General features: G+C 43.6%; 1 protein-coding gene across 1 annotated transcript in view; it reads right to left on the reverse strand.

Annotated features, from left to right (window-relative positions):
- Nucleotides 1–27,128, reverse strand: part of ANKFN1 (ankyrin repeat and fibronectin type III domain containing 1) — a gene marked incomplete at its 3' end in the record, with an annotated part of 376,329 nt that overhangs the window by 131,972 nt on the left and 217,229 nt on the right. Inside the window, exons 3-5 of the mRNA XM_080922815.1 lie at nt 16,297–16,431; nt 4,337–4,538; nt 1,217–1,427 (exon numbers count right to left, since the gene is read on the reverse strand). Of these exons, the coding sequence (XP_080778941.1) occupies nt 1,217–1,427; nt 4,337–4,522 (397 nt within the window). The 5' untranslated portion in view covers nt 4,523–4,538; nt 16,297–16,431. The remainder of the gene's footprint in view (nt 1–1,216; nt 1,428–4,336; nt 4,539–16,296; nt 16,432–27,128) is intronic.

The following is a 27,128-nucleotide window of genomic DNA, read 5'->3' on the forward strand; positions in this document are numbered from 1 at the left end:
TTTGTGGCATGTGAATTCTATGTATCTGTTATCTTTTCATCTACAAGCAGCCTATCATTTCTATCACCAACTCTATACCACTTACCAATCATCTATCAAGTCTACCACCTGTCAATTATCTATCCTACCTATCTATGTATCTGTCTACCTCCTATTAATCTTTGATCTATCTACTAGCATCAACTGCCCATCTATCCATCTACGATATAGATAGCTGTCTATCTCTCATCTGTCTGACACCTATCTCTGGTCAATATTACTATTATGTTAGTCCCAGCAACTGGCACCAGTTCCATGAGCCAGTCATTAAAGTAGCCCCTTGACTGACTGTCCCAAATCTACAACTGTTCATTTTTCACAGAGCATCACAGTGGTCCTCCAGAGCAAGAGACCATACAACTGCCTTCCCATCACATTCAATCTTTAGAGGAAAACATCTTCACATGACTACAGGCCCTGTCCTACCTGGTCCTGGTGACTTCATCTGTGGTCACCACTCTGATTTTCTCTCTCCTGGTACCTCAGTTTCCTTTTTGACCACCTCAGGACTTGTACTTTCCACCACAAACCCTCATGGTTCATTTCCTATATCATCTGGGATGTCAGTCATCCAGAACCACATCAGCAATGGCTCTCTTGCCCAATTCTATTGAAAGCTGGCCCTTCCCCTACTGACTGCTGGCTACTCTATTTTCTTTACAACATTTACCACTATTTGAATTTATGTTGTAATTTATCAATTCATTTGCTTATTGGAAGTCTCTTCCACTAGGATTCGAGTGTCCTGTGAGATCAGAGAGTTTATGTAGTTTGCCACCGCCTTCTTGGACTCAGGACAGCACTAAGTATCTGTTGAGTGCCTGAGTAGAGCCCAGGCACTGACTGTGGGTGCAGAGACACAAACAGTTACGAATTCACTTCCTACAAATGCTTCCTAATTCTGTACCATCGTTTGAAGATGTCATATACCTGAGAGCTCGGATTAAATTCCCAGAAAAGGGAGGGGCTCCCTTTCAATACCATTCTTTGTATTTTTATTAGAGACCAATTAAGTGCTTAGATTGATAAACACTAATTGATTTTTGCACAAAATGTCTTTGGAAACACATAAAGGATTTCAGGGTCTGTGTTAGTCAACCATTCCTGCTCGGTTACTTTGGTGACATAGAACAAAGATCTAATGGATGACATGTGGTTTTACGTTGGGTTTACTCACAGTGTGGACTCTCTCTGGCCCCTGTCCGCAGGAGAATCCTCGCAATGGGCACGTTGTTGGTCATAATGGCGATGTCCAGGGGTGTCAGCCCTTCGCTGTTCGGTGTGTTCAGATCTAGTTCTTCTGGTGTGTACTGGTAGAGGAGGAGTTGCACAGCATCTAGGTCCTGCTGCTCAACTGCCTCAAACATGGCTTCATTGCCCTGGAAGTTCTGGGGAAGAAGGAAAGCAGGTTGGCACAACATCCCAGCCAAAGTATCTCAGGACTTTGGAGATTGTCTTGAGGGACGTACAAACACAAGTGGGTGATTACAGAACCATCATTTAGCACGTGGCCTTCAAAGTCATTACTCTGTTGGCCAGTCCATCCATGATTTCTAACAGGCACATTAAAGGTGCAAGGATGATACAGTATTGTGTTGGACGGCCCAGCCTTTAAGTTAGTGAGAAAACCGGTTTGCTGTTGAAGAAAGACTGTTGGCTGGGTTATTAAGAGATGTTTTTAAACACTGGATTAAGCCAATTTATTCCTTTGTTTGCTGTAGCAACTCTCAGGGCCTTTAATCATGTTAATATGTGTTTTATTGTATTTCACTTTACCTTTGGGGTAATGTGCTGCAGAGTGCAGCTGAGGAACACAGGCTAATGTGGGGACAGGTGGTTTTAATCATGGCTACTTTGTATCCATAGTTTACTTTGATTGTTTCGCTAAACGTTTCTCCTCCTTCTCCATCCTCAGGTGTTAAGATCCTTTATCTTGACAGTTAGCTTTGCTCTCATCAGCCCAGACTCTATACTGTTAGAAGAGTAATCTTCCAAAAATATAGACATTGCTTGTCAATTCCCTACATTGCCTACAGACTCCTGATGCCTATCTTTGTAGGTTTAGTTTAGTATGATTAGTTATTAGCATCAGTTTCACTGGGCTAAGAAATTCTCAGACATTCCCTGAACAATACCTTTGGATGCATCTTTCAGGGTGCTGCTACAGACAGATCGCAAGGGCTCTGACCTAGTCGATGGATTAAATCTCTGATGTGGTACCTTTATTGGGAGGCCATGAAAGGGTGGAGATGGGGCCCAGCTGGAAGAGGCAGGTCACTGGGGAGCATGTTATTGGTCACTGGGCATATGTCTTGCTTAGGTCTCTTCCTGTATCCCCCTTCTTTCTCTTCTCATCCACCAAAGACTAAAGAAGAGCCTTTGCCATACATTCCTGTCTTGAAGGTCTTTCTGCCAAGTGCATGGGACCGAGTAGCCATGGACTCTAAGCCATAACCTCAAATAAAGCCTTCCTCCCTTAGGCTGTCACTGTCAAGTGGTTTTGTCACAGTAACAATAAAACTCATTTAATACATAGCCTGCCCGATACTTTCCCACCCTTTCTTAGCTTATAAAATACAACTCACCTATAGAAATAAAAACCAATATGACTCTTTGGAAATATTTTTTTAAAGATAAACAACAAACAAAAAAGATCTCTGGGATATTCACAAATACTATTTTTTTTTCTTTTTTTGTAGCTTGCCAGGGAAGATGGAGACATATCCTCCTTCGATACTCGTGTGTTATTTCTGTAGGAACTGCTTTGTCTTTAGAGATGTTGGAATGCTCTTGGCCTTGGCTTAGTGCTGGGATCTGATTAATATGTGGAAGATTGTCAGTGACCAAATGTTTAGGCAGGAAGATTTTATTTTTAGCCTCATCAAAAATTGATTTTCCTTATGCAAGGCTTGTGCATCGAGCTTAGGCGGACATAGGAACCTGGGGAAAATACAAGGTGATTATGCAAATGTGTGTTTTGACAATAGGGACCCAAAGGAGAAGGCTGCTGTGGCATTCTGTTCTCCTGCTGCCAGACACTGTACTGAAGAGAAAAGCAGCATTTCTACAGTCTGCCAAACGGAAGGGCCTCTGATGCTTACCACGCAAAGCCCTCCCAGAAGATGGGTGTGAAATAAGAACCCGTATTAGAAAACAAATGAATCCACAATCAAGATGTTGCCCTGTCTCCAGTGTGCATTTATTTATGATTCTTAGTGTCTCTAATTTCTCGTCTGCCACGTTTATTATCCCTATTAAGTTATTTCCTCATGTTTTGCTGCTATCTGGGTAGACTAGGCCTTACTCCTGCTTTAATCTCAAACAGAGCCCTTACCTCCTTGCAAAGAGAATCTAGTTGTTCATGTGAATATCTGCCTGCCTCTTTGATCCACAGCCAGCGCAGAAGCCACTGAGAACATCTGTAATGCACTCTGTATGCTGCCTGCTACCACCTAATTGCCATGACAGCTGTACAGGGCAGGCAATTTAGCAATAGGAAGATATTCATTTTTCCTGATGGACTGTTAGACTTTCCATTATGAATTAACGGGGAAAGGGGGTCATAACTGATTGTCTTTCCTGGTCTGCCTTGACTGCCTGGCAATGCCGCATTTCATAGAGTATATTTGGTAAATTTTGGCATACATGTTTGGGTTTCCGCCTAATTTCTTTTGCTGGCTTTTTCTTTGTTGTCCTCTATCCATTATATGATAAATAGAGTTCTATGCCTGGATTCTGTTTTGAATGTTCCTGAAAAATATGTGAAATATGTGTGTGTGTGTGTGTGTGTGTGTGTGTGATTGTATGTGTGTGTTTGTGTGTGTATGTGTGTTTACTATCATTTAAATGATCACTGGTGCTCCCAGAAAGTCCATTGAAACTGAAAGATTCCATATTTGTCACGCTGTGTACAAGTGTTCAAAAGATAGGGCTTTGAATTGAACCCAGGAACTTATGCATCCTAGGCAAGCAATCTGCCTCTAAGTCCACACCTCTGTGTCCTCAAGCTGAAGATTTTGGAGATTTGTTTATTTGGTCTGGTAGAAAAAAATATTAGAGAAAAAAAATTAAGAAAAAAGGGGGGAAGAGTTTTCCATTCATCCAAACGTAGTATGACATCACACACATACACTCACTCACACACACACACACACACACACACGCACGCACGCACGCACGCACGCACGCACGCACGCACGCACGCACGCTTCGTGTCTTGGACTTTATGTGGAAGAATGAAACATTCACTACATTTTGAACGATGGAGCAGGCATGACAGCAGAGAGAGTTCTATTACCACCGAGGTCTTTCTGAGACTCAGCCGCTCCGTTCTGGTTCTAAAATAGGCCTCATCAAAAGACGAATGGCTGCCCTTCAGCTTCTCCGAGAGGTTCCTGTACAGCCGCTTTGCAGCGTTGGGAGATGATGGAGCACTGTGTTTTTTTGACTGAGAAAGATGTAAATTCTGCATTTGTTGGGTCATTTTCGAGCAGTGGTTCCTAGGAAGAGGAAAAGAGTGCACGTGATAATTACACACCACAGAGAACTCTACCACCTCCATGAACTGTCTGCAAATCTCAACTCCAGACGTGGTATTCCAGCTGGGAGGCCCTGCGGAGATCACCAACCCCAGCTCCTTCCTGCTTTAGAGGAAGCAAGCCGAAACCCTGGGAAAGGACTTAACTTGTCCATGGTCCGGGAGCCAACTAGTTGCAAGAAGGAAATGACAACCCCATTCACTACATGAAGTATCCATTTACACACAAAATCGTAAAACCCTTGGTATCTTACCCAATTATAAAATTATCACAATGTTATATCTAGGGTGTGTGTGTGTGTGTGTGTGTGTGTGTGTGTGTGTGTGTGTGTGTGTAAACTTGGGCATATGTAATTGAGGCTGCTTTTTAAACTTTCCTCCTTCTAGAGGTTGACCTCTATTGGATGGATAAGAAAGTGATGCACTTAATTGCACTCCTCCCAGCCCTGCCCATTCTTGGAGTAGCAATCAATTGTGTCCACTTGATTAACCACCCCAGTGTGCTCTATAGTTTCTGTATGACTGACTGACTCTGCTTCCCTTGGATACTCTGGGTGGGAGCCATCTATCCTTGACTAACTTTCTTTCAGTAGTATTTGACCATTGCTCCTAAAATCTCTAGTACCCCCTCCCCACCCTCTTCACGTCACACCTGAAGTCAATATCTGGGAAGTCAAGTATATTATCTCAAAATCTATCCACCAGGAATTTAGATACTGCTATAGAAATCTGGAAGCTAGAACCTGTCTGTGGTTGCCTGCTGAATGTGTGTACCAGATGGGTAAATGCAAAAGAAAAATTAAATTGCTAGTCTGTATGCTGTGGTGCAAAGTGCCTGCTACTTCCTGACTCTGGGTATTGGTCCCTGAGCTTTCTGAAAAAGTATAACAAAACAAAAACCAAGATACTGCCACCTTCTATCAAATTTGGAATGACATCTTCTACTAGGGATGCTAATACCAATTTCTCTTGTCTGATGCTCTCTCCAATAAATGGAATATGACCACTGTGGTATTTAAATGTCCTTAGGTGCCTTTTCAAACTAACCTGCAACTTCTTCCAAGACAGAAAGATGGCTAAACCCGGTTTAGTCTAATTCTTGTCCATCAACTCCTACCCAGAGTTTGCTAGGTGGATGGGCTTACATTAGACAGGTGTCACATTCCATTGCCTGTGTGAGGGCAGTTTTATATACCTTTAATAACATTTTAATTGTCTTTAAAGCAGAGGCAGGATAGTTAGGTGATTTATCACCTTTCCTCTCCAATCCACAGATTTTTTTTATCTTTGACTCAATAGCGGCTACAGGGTTTTCTTTAATATCTCTTTCCACAAAGCTCCAGATTTATACACAGGCTCTCGTGTGGGGATTGCTTTAACCTCTTTATTTCTGCCGTCTGTCTCCAGCCTTCTCCTTCCGCACTGACACCCTAGTTCAAGCCATCTGTCTTGTCTACATCATTATTCTTCCCAAAATAACTTTACATTCTTTTGTATCTCCCACAATGCCCAAGAGTCCCGTAAATAAATTCCTGTCATTTGATCAAATTCCAGCTACTTGCCCTCTAACTGATGACACCTACCCACATGTCCCCCTTTGTCCTTGTTCGTCTCCCATCTGTTCCCTTCTGTCAATGTAGGATGACTTTCTCTGCCTTTCTGACTTCTGCCCCATGTTCCCCAGCTGTCCTTTCCTTCCAGGTTAGTCTTCAGCTTGTTTCCCCTCTTCCTCTTCCAGCTTTCTCCCATCTTTAGGCTTTCTTCTTTTTTTCCCCCATTGATATTTTACATATAAGGGAGAGAGTGTGAAGGACGCATTTCTACTGTCTCTCCTTATGACCATGAATGTCTCCTCCAACTCACTATGCTCTTGTTTCTCACTCTCCTGCAAAGGGGAAACCTTTGGATTTGGATAGACTCAAGCTCGACTAGCGATATCGCTAACTCCAGCATATCTGTGTTCGGGTGCCTCATTTAAACCCTCTGATCTTATTTATCATATGGAAATAGACAGCAACAGACTTTTTACTCTTGGGTAAAAAACCGTGAAGATTAAATTGGTGAAGAAATGAACATTGCTATCTTTTTTGATACACGGTAGCCTAGCAGTAAACAGCAGCAATCATTGTTTCCCCAAGTTTTCCTGCAAAACCGCAGATACTAAGATATAGAATTACCATTCATCTAACATGGCCCTACGTTACGTTTTTATACTTTGCTCTTTTTTAAAAAATTTCGAAAGAAAAATGCAAATGTGGCTATTTTGTTTTGCATTTTTATAGTAACACATGCAAACATAGAAATAGAAGTTCACCTCTTAGGTCCTAGAGGGGAAGGTGAAATAAAGAAAATCTCACAGAATTGAGACATTAGGCTAAAGGGGTTGCTCGTTGAAGGTGGAGAGCTGAAGCCGGTAAACTATCACGCTTGGTTACAATTTCTTTTGCTCCATTCTCATTGTCCCCGGTTTTCAGTTGCATTGAAAAATCAAAACTCATTCGAATAAATGAGAATTTGAGCTGCTGGAGAGAGACCATGAGGTTGGTGGTCCTTCAACATTTCATTCATTTCCACCCCTTAGAAGCATCATTATTTGATCTGTCTGGTTGTTCCCTAAGAGATCCACTCAGAATGCTTGTCATTTTTGTTTGACAGGCCTCTTCCTCTAGAGTATTTGTTTTTGTGTTGGTTGTTTAGTGGACATTGACTTATTTATTTATTTATTTTAAACAGTCTTTGAAATTGCTCTCAACTATGGGAATGGTTTAGAAACAAAGGGATCAAAAAGGCTCTGGCATGTTACTGAGAGTCTCCCAGAGCATATTAATGCCTGGGGGTTGGAGCAAGGTAGAAAAGAACTATAGGAGAGGTTCCTGATCTCCATGTTCTGTTTACCTGGGAGGCTCTGTGCAAGTAGGAAGTGAAGACTGAGGTAGAGTTGTCACTACCTTGTGGAATGTTGGCAGGGTGCCCTAATGTATGCACAATGGAAACTCTCCAATTCTAGGCATTTAAGGACATCTCTGTTCTGTTTCTGTCACCCAGTTAAAAAACCAAGCAGGGATGTCAACGGCTGCATATTCCAAAAATATAGCTATCATAGATTTAAGGTCTGAAAAGGTGCTAGAAAACAACAAATGCTGGGGAGACGGGATAATCTGGTTTTCACAGTTTTTGCTATATAACTGTTTAATTATTAAAACACTTAGCTCTCAGCCGAAAATGGCGAGACATAAATAAAAACCGAATCATATCTGAGAAGATAAACAGGTCAATCACCGTTGTCCCCAAGGAAATCAAATGTTACCATTATTGCACAAATCCCTCAACCATTTTGAATGTGTTTAAAGAGCTATAGGGGATCGGGTCTAAAAGTTACAGTGAGAATGACATCTCACCAAACTATAAGACTATTATTAAAGAGATCGAATCATGAAACAGAACAGAGTAGACGTCCCAGAACTGAAAATGAAAAAACTCACTGGAACTCAACAACACACTCATGTTGACAGAATATCAGCACACTTCAAGATAAAGCAACTCACTCTAAGGAGAAGAGGAAACACAACACAGTCCCTTTGACAGATGCAAGAAGGTGATTGGATTTACCATACACAGAATCCAACTGGAGTCTAGAAGAACTTGCAGGAATACAAGGGAATTTCTTCAACTGGAGAGGATGAATAAAGACTTAGTTAAATGTTGGCTTTGTAATGTTCCCCAAGGGATCATGTTTTGAACACGTGTTCCCTAGTTGCTGACATTATTTTGAAAGGCTGTGAATCCTAGCTGGTGGAAGTTTGAAGGTTATGCCAAGCCTCTACTTCCTGTCTCATACTTGGTTTCATGGTCTGCCATAAGGCTGGGAACTTGTGTTTCACGTTTCCTCTGCTGGGAACACTCTCAGCGTGAAGGACCAAAGCCCCAGAGACTATGAGCCTACATAGAACTCCTACCTCTCATTTCTGGAAGCTTCTGTGGCCATAGTAATTAATATAAAATGCCAGCTGGAAGGTAATTTTATAGTGACATTTTTAGAGAGAAGCAAGGGATCTAATAAAGGCAAAACAATGTTGAAAAGGATAATTAGGTGACTTCTACTTCCTGGTCCTAAGCATGAAGGGTCAGTTTTAGACTCTCCATGTAGATAAAGACAATGGAGTAAGGACAGCAACGAGGCACCACAAATAATCTGAACATATAGGGTTAATGGCTTTTGGAAAATACACTGAGGTAATTACATAGGGAAGACAGTCTTCTGCCGGTGTTAAACACTGGGATTAACATGGGGAAGAACCAAAACCAAACAAACACCTCCAACCCCTGCTTCACACCGTGTATAAAAAGCTACTGTGAAGTAAATCACAGACCTTTTTTATTGTGGGTGTCGGTGTGTGATGTTTGTGTATCTGTGGGTTCACACATGTGTGGGTTCATATCTCTGTGTGTGTGTGTGTGTATGTGTGTGTGTGTGTGTGTGTGTGTTTATATGTGTTTGTGTAGGTCTGAGGCTGCTGGCAGGAGGGGTCTTCCATCATGATCTGTCTTAGATAGATTGGGACTTCTCAACTGACCCTAGAACTTGATGTTTTGTCTAGTCTAGTTAGCCAGTGCCTTCAGAGATCCTCTGCCACCACTTCCCCTCTGCTGGAGGTAAAGGCAGGTCACCATGCCCACACAGCATCTACATGGATTCTGGGGATCTAAACGTTGTTCCTCATGTTTGCAAAGCAAGCATTGTGCTGGCTGATCCATCTCCGCAGGCCCCATAAGTCATAGATCTAAATTTAAGTGATAAGATTGTAAATACTCTAGAGGAAAACAAACCATTTTTTGAATTTGGACAGAATGACATTTCTTAGAGGAAACCCTAAAAGCAGAAGTCACAAAATAATCCACAAACTGGGCTTATCTCTAACTGCTGTCGTTGAAAGTAGTGTAGCTTTATCTGAATGCTGTTCTGGAAGTCTGTAAAGGCCGTGTGACAAAGTGACAGGCCTGAAATGACAAGGTTGCCTGCAGAGAGGAGCATCTGCAGAGAGACTCCATGGCTGCCTGTGGCATGGGGTCTGATGCTTCCCTACACATCTGTGGGGGTGCGGGTCTCCATTACGCTCACTCTGACAGTTGCTGCCTCAGCCCTGGACCACTGACACTGTCTAGAACTGACACAATTAGGCCACTGAGAAACAAGAGGTGGGAAGTCCTCAGGAGTTAGAGAATTCATCTCCATTTCCCCACTAGAGACTGCCCTGGGAGCTCCTTATAAACCATGCCTAACGGTTTGAAGAAGAATGGCCACCATTGTCTCGTGCGCTTGAATATGGGTTTTTCTTCCATATTCATGTCATGTGCATGTTTGGTGCCCACAGACGTCAGAAGAAAGCAACAGAGCCACTGGAACTGAAATTATAGCCGGTATGAACCACCATGGGTGTGTTGGGAATCGAACCCCAGACCTCTAGAAGAGCAAGCCTATGCCCTCTAACTTCTTAGGCATTTTAAAGCCCCCAAATAATTTTACTCATGAGGCTCTGGGTATGCTAAACACAAGCCCAACTCCATTTGTTTTAGTTTTTTCCCAATCATCTCTAATGAGCTTCCCTTTTGCCTTTGACTTTGATGACTTAAATTTTATCTTTCAATATACAACAAAGCAATCAAGCTGTGCTTTCCTAGATGGTGATAGAATGCATTAACAAGCCGGTTCAGATACAAGCACCATCGTTTTATCTTCATTTTCTACTTGCGCTTAGCTAAAAGACTGAGAAACGGTTATTTATCTTCATTTTATAAACAAGGAGACCTAGTTGGAGAGGGGCCAGGTAATTTATCCAAGACCTTACAACTAGAACATTGAGCAGAAGGATGTAAACTCTGACACTCCAAGCCTGTGCTCTCTGACCCCCAAAACCCAAGCTTCTGACAGTTCTGCTACCGTTGTTGCTAAGGTGGCTTAGCCCAGATGCCCGGCAGCTTCACCATGCTTAACCTTGATGGCAACGTCAATACTTCTAGTCCTAGTTAGGAATCCGTGTGCCACTGGAGCTTGGTTGTGGAAAGTTAACAGTGCCATTGCACTTTGAGCCAGCCTAGATGAGAAGTAGTTTCAAGACAGAGCATATTAGAACCCAGAATTCTTGTCATTCCCAACAGCTGAGGGGACAGAGGCGCTCAGTGAAGGGGACATTTTCGATTCAGGAAGTATTGTTCTTTAGGCTGTGTTGTGAATTGGGGGACCTTCTGGCTTCAACCTACTTGTCATCAGAATGATGAGAAAGTTTGACCCCTTCTATTCTCCACCTAAGGTTAACATGACAGGTGTCCCTTTGATTTCTAAGAGGTGGCCAACTCTATTACAGTATTGACATATAGCACCGGGAGCTACCTTTCTAGTCTCTGTGCCCTTTGAAATGAAATATATATATATATGAAATGTCAGTTGTGACTCATGAGGAACACTGATTTTAAGTTCTTATAAACATTTTAAAATTAACATTTATTGTGTGTGTGTGTGTGTGTGTGAGAGAGAGAGAGAGAGAGAGAGAGAGAGAGAGAGAGAGAGAGAGAGAGAGAGAGAGAGAGAGAGAGTGGACATGTACACATAGCACAGCATACCTGTGGAGGTCAGTGACAATTTTGGGGAGTTGGTTATCCCTTTGCACTGTGTGTGGAATCCCACTGGGGGTGGGATTCATGTTGTCATGATTGGTGGCACCCACTGATCCATATTGCTAGCCTTGACTTTTAATTTTTGGAGAATATGATTATGAGGAAGAAGGCCAAGCAGTAATTAATGGTAACTCAGTAGTTCAAAGTATGTGTACTGATGGTCTAACTGTAGCCTAGGCATCCTATAAGTGGCCCTGGGAGCTCACGAGAATGTAGATATGATCTTCTACGGTCATGAACTGTCAGATTTCCTGGGACTGCAGAGGCCCTGTGGGCAAGACTTTAACAGAAAAACAGGAAAAGTCCTACACAACTTGAAGCGCTGACTTAGCTGTTTCCAGGATGCTCCAAGATTAGAAGGAAAGACAGTGAGATGGACACATGGCTGTGAGAGAATGTGTGTGTGAATGACAGCATGTACTCAACAGCCCTTGGAGGGAGTTGGCCAGCAGAACCATGTGTGTCTCCGTCCATTTGTGCTGCTGTGTACATGACTAACAAACTAACCAACTGGGTGGGTGACTTAGAAGCGACAGGAACTTATTTCCCACAGTTCTGGAGTCTAGGAAAGCCAAGATCAAGATGCTTGCAGGTTTAGTCTCTCCCCATTCTCTGGTTCATACACACAGCCTTCTTTCTGTGTCCTTGTAATACCAAGATCAAGCTAGCTCTCCTCTCTGAGGTCTCTTAGAGAAATGTTAATCCCAGCTAGGAGAGCTCTGTTCTCCTGGTCTTATTGCTGCACACCCTAACGCTGTTGACTGTGGGTTAGAATTCCATCATCTGCAGTTTGACGGGACATAAGCATCTAGCCTGCTGAACTACTTTCACACATGCAAATGTCTTGAGTCCTTTACTATCAATTTGAGGGCAGAACTATTAGCCTCATTTTAGTAACAATACATTGAAGCCCTGTTAAAGGGCAGGTCTAGGATTCAAATGCCAACAACATGGATCAGTATCTGAGCTCTTAACTTCTAAACATTCCTCTTAAAGGCCCAAGACAGAAAAGTATCACACAAAAGCGGCTGACGTAAGCAACAGGAAGTGACCACGGGAAAAGAGAGACTGAAAAATGGGTCCGAGAAGGTGACTCAGAAAATGACTTTGAATAACGAATGTGAAATTATTAGCAAGAATGGAAATGGAACTCCAGGTACATGAGCTCAGGTTAGGATGTATAGAAAGCCTCTGGGTTCTGACATGCGCAGTGGTGCATTTCATCTGGCGCTGTGTACAAGGACCCGAGGAAACAAGCCAGAGAGGTAGTAGGGCCCAGAAATCCAGCATCTTACACACATAAGGAACAAATACAATAAGCTATGTAGCAAGGAACACCAGATCCCCTTAAATGATGGTTGTATGAGTTACCTCAATCTGATCATTCACATTACACATGCATACTTGAATTTCACAGTGCAATCAACACATGTAGCAATTACTACATGCCAGTTAAAAGTAAAAATATACATTTTTTAAAAAAAGTTGAGATTTGCATTTGGTGGTAGCTAGAAGGTTATTTTGCAAAGGAAGGGGTGTGGGAATGTTAGATTCATGTATGGATCTCTTGAAGATAAAAGCCGGAGAACTTGTGATGGTAGGGGTCACCCACTACCTTCCAGCTGGATTTTTAAAGCCACTACACAGGAAGAATGCATGGCTGGTGGTGTAAATCTGTTCAAGAGCCCATGGCCATGGAGGTCCCAAATCATACAGGAGAACCTATTACTGTTACTTTGCTGTGTGGGCATGGTATCAAACGACCTGCTAAGGATTTGTATATCCACACAGACTAGTACAGCTCTCGGTGTTGGTCAGGAAGGCTTCAGCTTGAAGTGGATGACAATTAACATAGGGAATCCACATGACTGAAGCAGGGGCTGAGGATAAATGATTTCTTCGCAAACAGGACACTGCTTTCTCCAAGGTTCAGGACATGTAATGGATGGGGAGTAAGATCCAGAAGACAAGGATGGTGTGAGAGGCTGTCTTCTGTCTGTGACACACTGTTGGATCTATGAAATCACACTAGCTGTGGTTACTCACCTAAGACAGGGTTCATTGACACTCCATCACAGAGAGGTGAGGGTCTCCCAAGTCTCCCCTCCCCATATATCTGAGGTATCACAATGGTTAATGGTTGCTTAGGGAAGTGAAGTCATGTTCATCCGTGGTGTAGACACAGGTAAATCAGTGTAGCTCAATTAAATACAACACTTGCCTGTGCATATCCAGGCAACCTCAATTCAAATTGGTGGACCACACACAAAGATGTGAAAATAATAAGGAATAAATTAAAAAACACACACACAGAGAGAGAGAGAGAGAGAGAGAGAGAGAGAGAGAGAGAGAGAGAGAGGAAGAAATCTAAGAGAGAAGACTGTGGGATCTGATGATCTGACCCTTTTCGGGGTGTGGGGGGCACAAAATATACTTAGCCTAAGATTTCTGTAACACAAAGTACATTTACAGTGTTTCCCAGCCATCTCCCACATTCATCTTTAGAATGCCGTGACAAACACAAAGTATGTCCGTATTAAATATTAATTCTCCACCTGTGCCAAATGTGGATTTCACAGAGAGGAAGATAATCTGTTTTCCAAGTAACTCTGAAATCTTTGTAGAGAATCTAGATTAGTGGCTCTCAACCTGTGGGTCACGGCCCCTTTAGCAGGGGTCAAATATCAGATATTCTGAATGTTAGATGTTTCTATTATGATTTGTAAAAGTAGCAAAATTACATTTGTGAAGTAACAATGAAATAGTTTTATGGTGGGGGGGGGGGGTCACCACCAACAGGAGGAAGCCTATAAAGGGCCGTAGCATTGAGAAGATTGAGAACCACTGGTCTAGAGCGTATCTTCAAGGATTCCCTAGAAAGAAGGGAAGGGCGTGACTGAAGCATTCATTCCTTGCTTTTCTGATCTGGGGTGAGGTAACTATAAAGGCATCTCATAAAGGCTGGAGTGAGGTCAATGGAAAGCAGAATAACTGATATGATAATCATCCATCATTCGGGCACCCTTGAGGTGAAAATAATACATTCATGTACTGGAAGGGACCAATGGCTAATGTGTTAATCCTTCGGAAACTGTGTTTTCTTAAAGACAGAAATACCTAGAGATACAAAATCTCCAAGGAAATAACTTCACTTACCTTAATACCCGAGGTATTAAGAGTTTATTGGGGTGAGCCAGTTTAATGGGGGCCAAAATAGCCTTCTAGAACTCCCAACATTATAGTGCATTTATAGATGGTAACACTGTGTAACCAAACAGCTGAAAGTTGTAAGTTCTATACATGGATTCCACCCACACCCGCCTCCACCCACCATAAAACACCTGCATATTTCCTTTAAAAAAAACTTAAGACTTCAGATTTTGGAATTATATGTACAGAGAATCAGTTGCTACTTATTGAAAAAAAATTCTTGAAGAAATGCCCTATCTATTTAAATTTAAGTTTCTTCAAGTTTAATGTATTGGCTCTGTTCTCTCTCCCACTAAATGCAGCCATGTCCTCTGTATCCCTCAGAGGAAGGAAAAGACACAGACCCCCTCTGTGGTCCTCACAAGCATGCCCTATGGGTCTCTGATGGTTTGAGAGGATGAAAAAGGGCACTGTGGACCAAGCTGAAAGTGGTATCTTGTGGTTGTGTTAACCAAGCTTAGCAATGTCTGTTTCCAAACAGCCAGGAATGGGGGAAGTAGAGAGACAGAGATCGGGAAGCCCGAGGGAATTAGTAAACACGCTCTCCTTTCCCGCCATCTTACCAGTTGCCTAACCAGTAGGCAGCCCTGCCTCTTTGGATCTCTTAGGCCATCATTTGTGAAATGGTGACAGTCACTTGGGAGAATGACTTCTCTCTGTGATGGAGTAGTGGCTTGGGGAATCCTTTCAATTAGGAGGGGGCCTCACCCATCTCTCAGATTTCCTGACTTTGGTTTTTATTTGAAGAATCCTGCTGTTCTCTGTTCTAATGTCATCCGTCTTTGTCAGCACCCGAGGCCACGACTTCATCCCAGTGGCCAGGGATCGACAGCAGTGGGAGTGCCCCAGAGACATTAAACTCTATGACATTTATATGGACTCTGAACTCACCAGAGATAGATTGAGGCTGCCATAAAGTCTTGGGGTAGCCAGGCAAACAAGACTGAGGAGGCCATCTAAAGACCGGAGGAAAAGCAATAGCATTTTTTCCCTCACCCCTGCAGAGTTCAGCTCATATCTGGCTTAGGAAATGGGGAAGGCAAATAGATCTGGGGATTTTCCAAAGCCAGCAGAGCAACCGAGACATCTTTAAATATCATTGGTACTCCTTGTGACCATGGACATACCAATGACCAACACAGGCAACCAGACACAGCACCCCACTTTGAAGCCTCCCCATCAACCAGATATCTTAGTGGAATAAAGAGAAGATGGAAAGTCAAGCAAGACTTCAAATGCATGTTACTCTGGCAAGGATCCTCACTATCGGTCTGCATGTGGTTTAGGGGTGGGCTGGACCAAGACGGACCGAGCTCTGATCTCACGCTCTCCATGATTATCCTGCAAGATAGATCCAAAGGCAGCAGCATGCCTCTGTTTGGATCATCAGCATGGTGGGGCCCACTTTACCTGATCCAACAGGTATTTTGCAAGATATTCAGGAGCCTGAGTGGCAAAATGATCTCTACCACAAAATGATCATTTATTTTAATAGCTGACAGTAAGCCAGTTATGCAAGCACTTCATGAGACTGAGCTTGCAGCAAAGAGAATGCCCACTTGTCAGAAATGTCCCCCCCACCCTGATCCTTGCTGCTCCATATGGCAGTATATGCATTATCTCAGACCACTACGTACATGCATAGTCACATTCTTCGTGGTCTGCCTGCAGTTAACTTTGGAAGATGCAGACGTGTGTGTGTGTGTGTGTGTGTGTGTGTGTGTGTGTGTGTGTAATTTAAAACCACACCAACACAAGCACATTTAAAAGCTCATGAATGACAGCAGAGAAAGCCCCACATTTATACAGGGAGGAAGAAAACAATAAATTTGACTTACCAGCTTAAGCTCTTCGATGCAGCAGAGGAACAAGTTGCTGGTAAGTGTCCAGTGCTTTCATTCAATAAATCACATTGGCTCTGCTTTCTCCTGTAGCTCAGCCTCTGCGCAAAGCAAGCGAACCTCCTTCCTATTCTGTGTGAAGAATAAAATGCGAACAGGATCACTCCAGGCAAGAGCTGAAGTCCATGATCACTAAGCTTCTTCTGAAACGAAATAAAAGCAGGAACGATGCATAGGGAGAGGAGGGTAGAGGGAGACAGCTTGGCTTAGAGTCTAGGTATATTCTCAGGACTGCAGCGGGGGAAGGCTAGATTTCTCAAGCGTGTGTGTGTGTGTGTGTGTGTGTGTGTGTGTGTGTGTGTGTGTGTGTGGTAAAAGGGGGGCATGACTTCAGTGTGTGTTTAGCCTGTTGTATCTGCAAGGACTGTTCAGAATGGTACTCGGGAACAACAAGCTTCAGGGCACACAATCCTGAATCAAAATCAGCTGTCACTCACAGGTTCACAATGGGACAGTGAGGCAGCCAGTAAGCTCTGCGCTACATTAATGGAGGAGAAGAATTATCACCTGTGACCCAGGAGCCCCTTCAAAGAAGTTCTCCATGGCTGCCGGAACTCAGAAGCACACAGGTGGCAGACACACCCCTCCCTCCTCTATACTTTCGGTAGGAGTGAGGGGGCCCCTCAAGAGAATGGAGGCTGCTCAGCCTAGGCATGGTTTTGAGTAGGAGTGGAACGGTAGTCAGCAAACATGGGGCTTAGGATCCCATGAGGCTTAGCCTTATGAAGAAGATTCCAATGCTGTGTCTGTGCCAGCCACATATGGGTGTACCTGGCTCCTTCCCCAGTACTGTGCTTCACATGACTCATGAGACACACACACACACACACATACACACACACACTATATTTCCTAGAAAGCCATACAGAAAGGCTTCTCTTAGGTCTCTCTCTGAAATAAAAAGTGCAACAACCTTTGCACATGTTGATTATGTTAGGGAGGCTTTGCTTCCTGAAGAGCTCATATGTCACACACACACACACACACACACACACACACACACACACACACACACACATTCGGACAAACAGCCCTAACCTAGCAACTGCATTAAGGATTTTTGTAATGCTCTATTCAGATACTCTGTCTGCCAAATGAATGCTTAGCTGCTTCAATGACTTCAGATATAATTTCGGACTCTGATTAGAATTCCCGTCTGCTTTGTCATTTATGCCTGGAGACAAACCGACCTCTAAATTTTGAATATGAGTCTCTAGTGAATCAGGAGACTGATTTTTGGTCATAAGCAGAGAGGTAGAGTGTTAATTTAGGGTTGGTCATGTCCTAAGATAATGGGCAGGGCATCTTATATTCATGAAAAAACAAATCTTCCCCTTTCTGGAGACATCCTGGCGCCTGCCAACTCACTCTGACAAGTGGCAGGTAGTTTTGGAGCTGGAATTTGAGGTAAGAAAGTGACTCAGAAGGGGCTGAAGATGCCGCTCAGTGGGTGGAAGGCTTGTCTAACCTGCACTTCTCTCCTCAGGCCCCCACCAACCTGAGCTTGGTAGTACACGTCTGTAATTCCAGCACTTGGGAGGTGAAGACAAGAGGATCAGAAATTCAAGTTAATGTAGGGAGTTAGAAGTCATTCTGACGCACACAAGATGTTCTCTTGGAAGAAAATTGTGACTCAGAAAACTAGACAACTTGGTGGCCCAAAGGAAGAGCTCACCTTGGATTCCCACAGATGTCTTACTTTTCTACTCTTAGTAGAGAGTTTAGAGCTCACACCATCTCTAGAACATTTGTCCCTTTATAAAAAGCTTAGCTGGGGAGGTAGGGGAGAGGGAGGTAAGTGCATGAATGTGCCTGTGTGTGCCTGTGAGCATGCATGTTCATGCTACAGTACATGCAGAGGTCGGAAAAAAACTCATAGAACTTGGTTCATTCTCTTGTTCCAGCCCAGGAGCCCCGAGGCTGGAACTCAGACCTCCAGGCTTAGGAGAAGGCAGGCACATCAGCTAGGAGGCTAAGCCATCTTGCTGGTCCTTATCCCTTTCTGTCTTTGTCTATATCTATATATGGAGCATTGGTATGAATAATATAATTTGGGACTATTCCAGTCCAGGTGAGCCAGACAACTGTTTATTTTTCATTCAGGATTCAGGCTGTCCTTTTACAGTTCAAACCTAGTGATTTCAAGGGTAGAAGGTTTTACTGTGACATCTAGAAGATTTTGACTTTTATGCTGAGTTACTTTGATTCCATCCACTAAAGTCATGTGACTCTGAGTAATTCTATCAAGATCAGAGGCTACTTGTAGGTGGCTCGATTGGGGGAGTGTGCCATAAGCTTGATCTTCAGTGTACCCCTGAGAGGATATGACAAGATGTCTCTTGACATGTAGCATAACTTCTGGGAGCACACTAAACATCCCTAATCTAAAAATCAAAAGTCCAAAATGCTCCAAAACCTCAAACATTTTGCACATAGAGACAGCAGCGACAAGCGGAGAAGTCCATGCTGTGAAACAAGACTATCGAAAATACTGTATTAAAACACCTTCAGGTTACAAGGGTAAGGCGTATGAGAAACAAGCGACTCTGTGTTTAGGCTTGCCTTGAAATCCTAGGATGCCTCATTCTATGTGTGGAACTGTTTCACAAGCCAAAATGTGAGACACATTTTAGTCCCAAGCATTTGGGGTAAAAAGTAATTAATCTGTTCTCCCTATCAGGCCAAAATGTTAAAGTCCTTGCCAAAGGACCTTCAAGAATCCTCTAGTCACTAATCTGTTTTTCAATGTGTATTTATTCATGCCCTTAGTAAATTAGATGCCCCCCAGAGTTCCCAGGGACCAAACTACCAACCAAAAGCACACATGGAGGGAGCCATGGCTCCAGCCACATATGTAGCAGAGGATGGCTTTGTCTGGCATCAATAGTAGAAGAGGCCCTTGGTCCTGTGAAAGCTGGTTTTCCCAGTGTAGGGGGATGCCAGGGTGGTGAGGTGGGAGTGGATGGGTGGAAGGGGAACACCCTTATAAAGTCAGGGGGAGGGGGTAGGTGGGAATTGGAAAAGGGGATAACATTTGAAATATACATACATAAAATATCCAAGAAAAGGGAGAAAAACAAAAGAAAAGAAAATTAGATACACTGTGTTACCCACAGGTGTAAGATCCTGGGTGCAACTTAGGAACAGTATCCCTTTACTGAGCTTGTTTAATCTCCCTGGCCTAATGTCTTCTTCCCTCCCTAATTGTAGTCATTTTGAATATGTTTTGGTTCTTTAGCTATGCCAGATGTTTTCTTAACACCAGGCCTTTGCACACCATGTTCTGGCTGGAGGCTCAGCCCCCTTTTTTAATGGTTAACCCGTCTACATCCTTGAAGTTCCAGCTTAAGCCTCTTGAGCCTTGGGGTTCTTGCTCTGTAGTCTGAGATGTGGCACCGGATGCTCTCTCTCCCCATCAGCCTTTGTTGCACTTGTTGGGTATCATTCGTCTCCTTTGCGTTTAGAGCTTGAATGAGTTCCAGGTCTCTTGTTCAATGCTGTATTCCAAAGTCTAGTAGAGTTCCAGACATGTGGAAGGCATTCGATGTTTCATCAATGTGCATAACATGTACTTGTAGAATATTGAATGAATAACTGAGAAACCCCGGGAGAAAAACGGGAGGAGGCCTCAGGATGCAAAGATCTTGACGTTTTCTTGGTATGCCCTGTCTACATTTTCTCACCAAGCATACGCACTGAAGGCTTGCCTCCTCTGACTAATTCTTTTCAGTTAATCTCAGCCCATAAGGATCACACCCTCACTCTGTCCCCCACTCCCGAGCACTTTCACAGCATGTTCTTGCTTCTTTGTTCTCCAGATGTTTCCTGGGGTTTGTGTCATGTCTACAAACTGGTATTCTCTATAACTAGCATAAGCCTGCAATTAGCAGATGCTTGATTCGATGAACAGCAGGCACTCAAATGGGGAGTTTCAAGATCAGAGTCATGTAGGAAGATGACTCTGGTTTGTGGGGGATGGATGGCTCAGATGAACCAGACTGAAAGGGGAGTTTACTAACCAACCACTACAGCACAGACTCAGGATCTCTAAGCAGACTTGTGCTCTCTTTTCCTTCCCCGCCTCCGTGTCCTAACACCAGGGCCCTTATTCGGAACGCTGTGAATGTTCCTTACACTCTCAGAACGTCCCTCCACCCAGTTCCACCCCCACAGTCCTCTTCCTTGCTTAGGTTGTCATCATGCCTCACTGATTCGATTAAAAAGTCCTTTGAAGAAAGGGATGACAATTTTATTTTCCCTCCTGCAGACTCTGCAGCTCTTGGCCTATTGCCTTGCAGATAATAAGTGCTAAGCGAACTCTAAGAAAGGGAAGCCTTTATGAAGCTGAATGGTTGGAAGGGCATGAGGGAGAGTGGGGTTATCTTTCCAAAGACAAAAGAGAAGTGTTTAGTGACAGAGATGCAACTTGCCATAGTACAGGTGGGGATCAATAAGTGTCATTCACAGGATCCGAGGGGTGTGTGTAGGGGACAGTTGGTCACTTCCTCCTGGGATGTGTAGGGAGGAGCTAAAGAAGGTTGTGCAATTATTGAATGTGGAGGAATGAAGACTCTTACAGATTGGCAAGGAGAGGAGTCCAAGGCACAGAGGCCCTTGGATGGTGCAGGGGTGAGGAGTCTCTGGGACTGGACTGCAGTAGACAGTCACAGATGAACTCATTAGAACTTGTCTCACAGAGGAGGCCTGGGTGCTGTGTTGAGTCGTTGAGTCTAGACTTCTTACCGGTAGTGACATGGATACGTGAGAAACACTAAGGTAGTTAGTTGAGCAAGATCCCTCAGGTCTAGACTGGAGTAGAGTGAATCCAGAAGCAGGGAGATGTTAGTGCTTAAGGCCAGTGACAAGTAAACTAAGAAAGAAGAGCAAGGCACACTTTGGAGGGTAGAGATGGACTTGCTGGCAGAAAGAAGCTAAAAGGTTTTCAAAGTTATAATCTACATGGGCTCATTTCTAGGATATGCATTCAGTTCAGTTGGTGTAAGTGTTTGTTCTTAGGCCTCTGCCACACTGTTTTGGTTACTATGGCTTTATGGCATGTTTGGAGATTAGGAATTATGCCTCCAGCTTTTCTCACCATATTTTTGGGGTTTCTATATGTTTATTTCTCCTTCTCCTCCTCCTTCTCCTCCTTCTCCTTTCTTCTCCTCCTCCTTCTTCTTCCTCTTCCTCTTCTTCCTTTTTCTCCTTTTCTTCCTCTTCTTTTTCCTCCTCATCTTCCTCCTCCTTCTCTTCCTCCTCTTCCTTCTTCCAACCTCCCTCCCTTTCTTCCCTCCTCGTCTTCTTCTCCTTCTCCTTTGGAAATGCCATTGGGATTTGATGAGTGTTGCCCTGAATCTGTTGACTCTACGTGCATCTATGGAAACACCAAACTGAACCTATTCATCTGTACAACTAAATCTGTCATAATGGAAATAGAATAATATAAAAAGTTTAATCTACGTGTTGGCAGGTGACAGGGGTGCTGGTTATTGCAGGGCACACACATGGAGGTTCTGTGAGCATTCATGATTCAGACTATGCACATTTCTTCAGATAGAGAAAGAGCAGAGGCAAGGAACCACTGCAATGCATCTTGGGCACTTTGTAGAACACTTAGTGTCTGATAAAAAATCCAGGCTAGGGTGTGAAGATAAACTGCCTGCAGCAGCAGACTAGGCCCTTTGCTGGTGTGTTTTCCTCCTTTGTAAGGATAATGGTTGTCCTGGAAACAGATCATCCTCAATCCATTGCTACAGCTTTCCTCTCCTCCCTGGAACTGTTTTAGCCCCAGTGGGGGAGGGGGAGAACCTAGGGTTTGGAAATGAAAGTCTGAGTTTTGGCCCAAAAACTGTACCTCATGGGCTGGGTGACCCTGACAAGGGATTTCTTACCACTGGGCTTTTGTTTTTTACTCTTGTAGCAATAAATGAGTGAGTTGGACCTGGTAAACTGAAAGGCTCCTTTTAGTATTAGCTCTCTGTTTGGCAATGCAACGTCTAGAAGTTTGGAATGCTTGGGAGGTTGGGCTCAAACTTACCCATACTACAAGCCAGTAATCTCCCCATTCCTATCAAAAACCTTACCAATGTTTCAGAATATTCATACATCATTGCTAAAGGTCTGTCTGCCCCAGGGGCTAGTAATGTGGTTTGTTTGTAAGACATAAATTTAAATTGATCACTCTTTGATCACCATTTGAACAATTTTTCCACTCTTTCTCCTTGTTCGCTCTTTCCAATTTGGGGAGTGCCTTTTCATCAGAATCTCAAAATTAAATTATGAGAAGAAAGTGGCAGGTCCTTCCCTGTGGTCTGCAGAGAGGTTGCCCCAGCCCACTTCCCTTCTGTAATCTCTTGGCTTTAGCACCCTAATGCAGCTGTTTAGTAATTGGGCTGTATTTTTTCTCTCCCCAAAATAAAATGTGCCACTTATCAAAAACATTTAAAGGAGGGAGGGCAAACATAGAATAAAAAAAGAACACCTCAGAGTGGATTCGAACATGTTTATTATGTGTGAGGCTGCCGGTAATGAATGCCATACCCCGCCTCTTCCCTTTCCCTTTCCCCCTCTTACTAATCCCCAAAAGAGAGAGAAGGGCTTTAGCAAGGCGAGGGCTATTCATTCCCAGACAGACCTTTACAAAACCTGCAGACTGTTCACGGGCATGTTTTTTCTTGATGATTTTGTTTTAAGCCCCAGATGACCTTTCAGAATAAAAGTTAACGCCTTCCTAATATGCTGAGAACCCGCTTGTGGAATTTGTCCCCAAGTGAAGTCTTAAGAGCCTAGACACTCGGCATTCAGAAAGATTCAGGCAAAGGTGGCTCCTCGTTCTTTTTACCGCAGCCACCGCGCGGAGTTGATCTGGACCGGTCATGGGAGGTTTTCCAGACTGGGGATTTTGAGAAGCGCGATTCTCTTAGGGAGGTTACAAACCCTTCACTGACAGCTTTCCAAGAACGGCTCTGTGCGCCTCTCCGGCAGCCTCCCAGCTCGCTGCAGTTCCTAAGACGACGTGATAATCAGAGTCCCTGAACTCCTGAAAAGTCTTCTTGTTCTGCCTGCCACCCTCTCCGTCGTCGTTAGAATTCTCCAGCTATGAATCCCCTATTGTCTGCAGGAGCCCAGGATCCCCACACCATGCCGAGGCAGGAATGCGAGCCTCCTAGGTCTGGCTTTCAGCACAACCTTACCCAGCAGGTCACAAAGCCCCATTTATACACAGCTCCCAAGTTTTTATCATAACTCTTTATCGACTCAACCCCATATATCCTCCAGGGTAGTCCAGAGACATTTGGTAATGAAGCCCATTTATCCTCATTTTCTCAATTGGCAACACTTAAAATTCCAATATTTATGTTCACACTGTCTTAATTTTGGTTGTCAAAGATAGTCTGGTAGACAAGGAGCATTGCCCAAGGAGAACTGACCTCATGGAGGAGTTCACCAGAACCCCAATCCATAATGAGGTTTGCCACAGCACCGATCTCAGCATCACAAATAGTTGCCATTTATGGTTTGGTGAAAAAAAAAAAAAAAAAGAAAGAAAGAAAGAAAAGAAAAAGTCACATCACTCTAATGCATTCTGTGTGCCACCCAGAAACTGTGCCCAAGTCTCACACTTTCCAAAACAGGATTAACCACTCCTTGATGAGGAAACCAAGGCTCAGAGAGATTAACTAGCTTGGTTATGTGCACTTAGGGGCTGAGCTGAGACTCAAACCCAGGTCTCGAACTGCAAAGCTCCTGGCATTTCTACTTCACTCTCTTATCACAGAGGCAGTCCCTGAGTAAGCTGACTCATTTTTCGCCACAGTTGTATTAAGATTTGTGAACTCGGGGCTGTATCCTTTGGCAAGTTGAGCAATGAGTTAGGCTCTGATGAGCCTTACACGGGATAAGGGCAGATTGGGAACCAGAAGCATATATGTCACCTGTCAATAGGTGGCAGTGTTCACCTAAATCTCTCCAAGAGGAGTCAGCCCAGGTTACTTTGCCTCACACCATCCCCAAGGCCATCTATGTTCTGTAACATACTGGCTTTGGTCATGATAAACAAGGTGTTTGACAAATTGGACGCTAACTGAGACTCAAGCATGCCACTGCCCTGTAAGATTGAGACTTTAGCGGGGTTACGGGAAAGGACTATGGTCCCTAAAAGCGGTGGAATCCCTCTCTCTTTGGGCTACTCACTATGACTGGCAGTTCAAACCTGGAGATGATTTCTGTGTCTTTGCCCACTTAGAAAATCTTGTACATAGTTATCAAGTAATTTGTGGATGAAATGGTGAATGTCCTAAGATCAGATTATTCATAAGCAGAAGTGGAGGTGGGTGGAGGATATATGCATATACGTGCCCATCAATTCTCAGGATTATCGGCAGATATGTAAATTAGCCCACACAGGTAAAAATGGTCAAGACCAAGAGTCGGAATACTCACAAATAGGGAAAGGGGCTCTCTCCATTTTCTTAATAAAGAAAAATGTTAATGTCTAAAATAAATGCAGTTAAAAGTATTTGTCCAAAGTCAATTTGCATCTCTTGCTGGCACCAAGGGTCTTCTCAAGTAGGGCTTAGTGCTCTGAAGTCAAGAGCACAGGTGCAGTGGCAGATAGAAAGGGTAAGGGGAACAGCTGGGAGACTCTTAGCACATGTCAGTGTTGGCTTCTTCACTTTCAGTTGGGATGCTTAGAACTGGTCATGTCCTATGATGACCAAGAAACAGGGGCAAGTGAAGTCCTCTGTCATGGAAGAAAGGCCTTGACTCAAGTTAGAGTCTCAGGAGACCACACTCACTTAGATGAACTGTGATTGGCTGATGTTTTTCTGGAAGGTGTTCTGCCTGCATGGAGGACAATAGTTCATATCTCTTTTATGGGTCAAGTTCAACTGACTTTCTCTCTCTAGCTGAGGTGTCTGTGGCTCCCCTAGCATTCCCAGCTGGTGGCTGCTTTTATGAAAAATACCTACTGTCTGTCTACCTTCCATACTGGATTGAAACTTCAGTGCAGGCAGGGCTTAGCCCTCCCCAACTTTTGACTCCCCCCTCAATCTTGTGCATGGTAGATGATTTTCAATACATATATGTTTCAATGAATGGGATCCAAGAATCCCTGAAGCAAATATTCTACTTTCTCATCTATTTTTTTTTTTTAAAGAGGAAAAAACTACAACTTGGCTGTTAGATATGACACATGGGTCACAGTTATTTTGTTTGTTTTTGCTTTTGTTTTGTCACATGATATTTCATTTCAAGCAGCATTTGCGACCATGGCCTTCTCTTGTCCAAACCCACCTCACCCCCACCTACTAGAACCAACAATTAACTAATTTTGTATCAGTTATACAATGTCCCAGTCATATGAGGGATAAATGCTGAGGCTGGCAGAAAGGTTGTGCCAAGGACACACAGTGATCCCTGTGGTGTCTATCATTCTGATTCTTGTTTTTTGTGGTTTACAGACAAGATCCAAAGTAAAAGCCGAACACAGCAAGGCTGTCTCCCCATGCCCGTGGTCATTGTTTGCCATATTAGGGCAAAGCTAAGCACAAAAGAAGACATCTTCAAAAGTTCAGAAAATTACCCCGTATCAGGCATATCAGGGTAGACCAGCATGCTCAGCAAACGATTTATCCAGCTGAATGTCATGGGCTCAATGATGTTGTCAGCAGCAACGGCCTAGCTGTAGATTGTCTAATGGGTGGTGAATGGGCTGGCTATTCAGAGACATGCCAGCCTCATCCGCAGCCATTATAAACATGAGGTGGCCAGGTCCCTAGGACAACAACTATAATTAGAAACCACAAGGGAAGAGTATTCTCTATTGATAGTCTCTAGTTCTTGCTTGAGTCTCTCCCCTCCTGATACTTCAGTCTGTCATCTTAAGATAGGAAGCCAGACAGAAGGAAAGAAAAGGAAGGAAGGAATGAAGGAAGGAAGGAAGGAAAGAAGAAAGACAAAAGGGAGAAAGGGAGAAAGAAAGTAAGAAAGGAAGGAAGGGGCAGGGAAGGGAAGGGAAGGAAGGAAGAAAGGAAGGAAGAAAGGAATGAAGGAAGGAGAAGGGAAGGGATGAGAAGGGACTGTGCTGCAGAAAGACAGTTTGGTAGTTGACGCTCTAATCCTCCAGGTAAATACCTCTCAATTGGCTTCCCAGCTTTTCCTGAACTCACAACAACCATGCAAACTGGAACAACATGCTAGATATCAAGGCTCCCATGAACAGGAAGGAGAAGGCAGCAGAGCTGTTCACTTGCATAAGAACCTAAGAGGTTGATTTGCAGCACCTCTTGAGAGATTCTCTTGTTACTCCTTTCTTATGTTTCGCCTTCTCTTCTATTGAGAGAGGGGATCAGTGATGCTCTCTGAAGGCCCACTTGTAGTGCTCACAAGGCTGTGAAGCCAGGGGGCTAATGGGGCACGTCCATGAGAAGGGCATCTCTGTCCAGATGCTTTTATTTCCCTCTAGCTATTCCTGGTTTGTTTGCACTGATGTGCTCTGATGCTTCAGAGTCAATATATGTGACCACTTTTGCCCCGAGAGGGTACTTAAATATGCTGGGAATAATTTTCATATCAGGATCATTAATGGTTGCTTGAGAATAAATAAACTGAGGATTGTGGACAACTCTGTCTCTCTTCAGGTTGTCTTTGATAAGCCAACAAGTTGTCCCTGTTGATGGCACTGAGAACACAGGAGCATCCAGCCTTTAGGTGAGCCCCTTGGGACTACGGTGGTGATTTCACAGGGAATTTGTGGGAGTTTTGAT

This window comes from Micromys minutus (genome assembly GCF_963924665.1).
Source record: "Micromys minutus genome assembly, chromosome: 10".
NCBI lineage: Eukaryota > Metazoa > Chordata > Mammalia > Rodentia > Muridae > Micromys > Micromys minutus.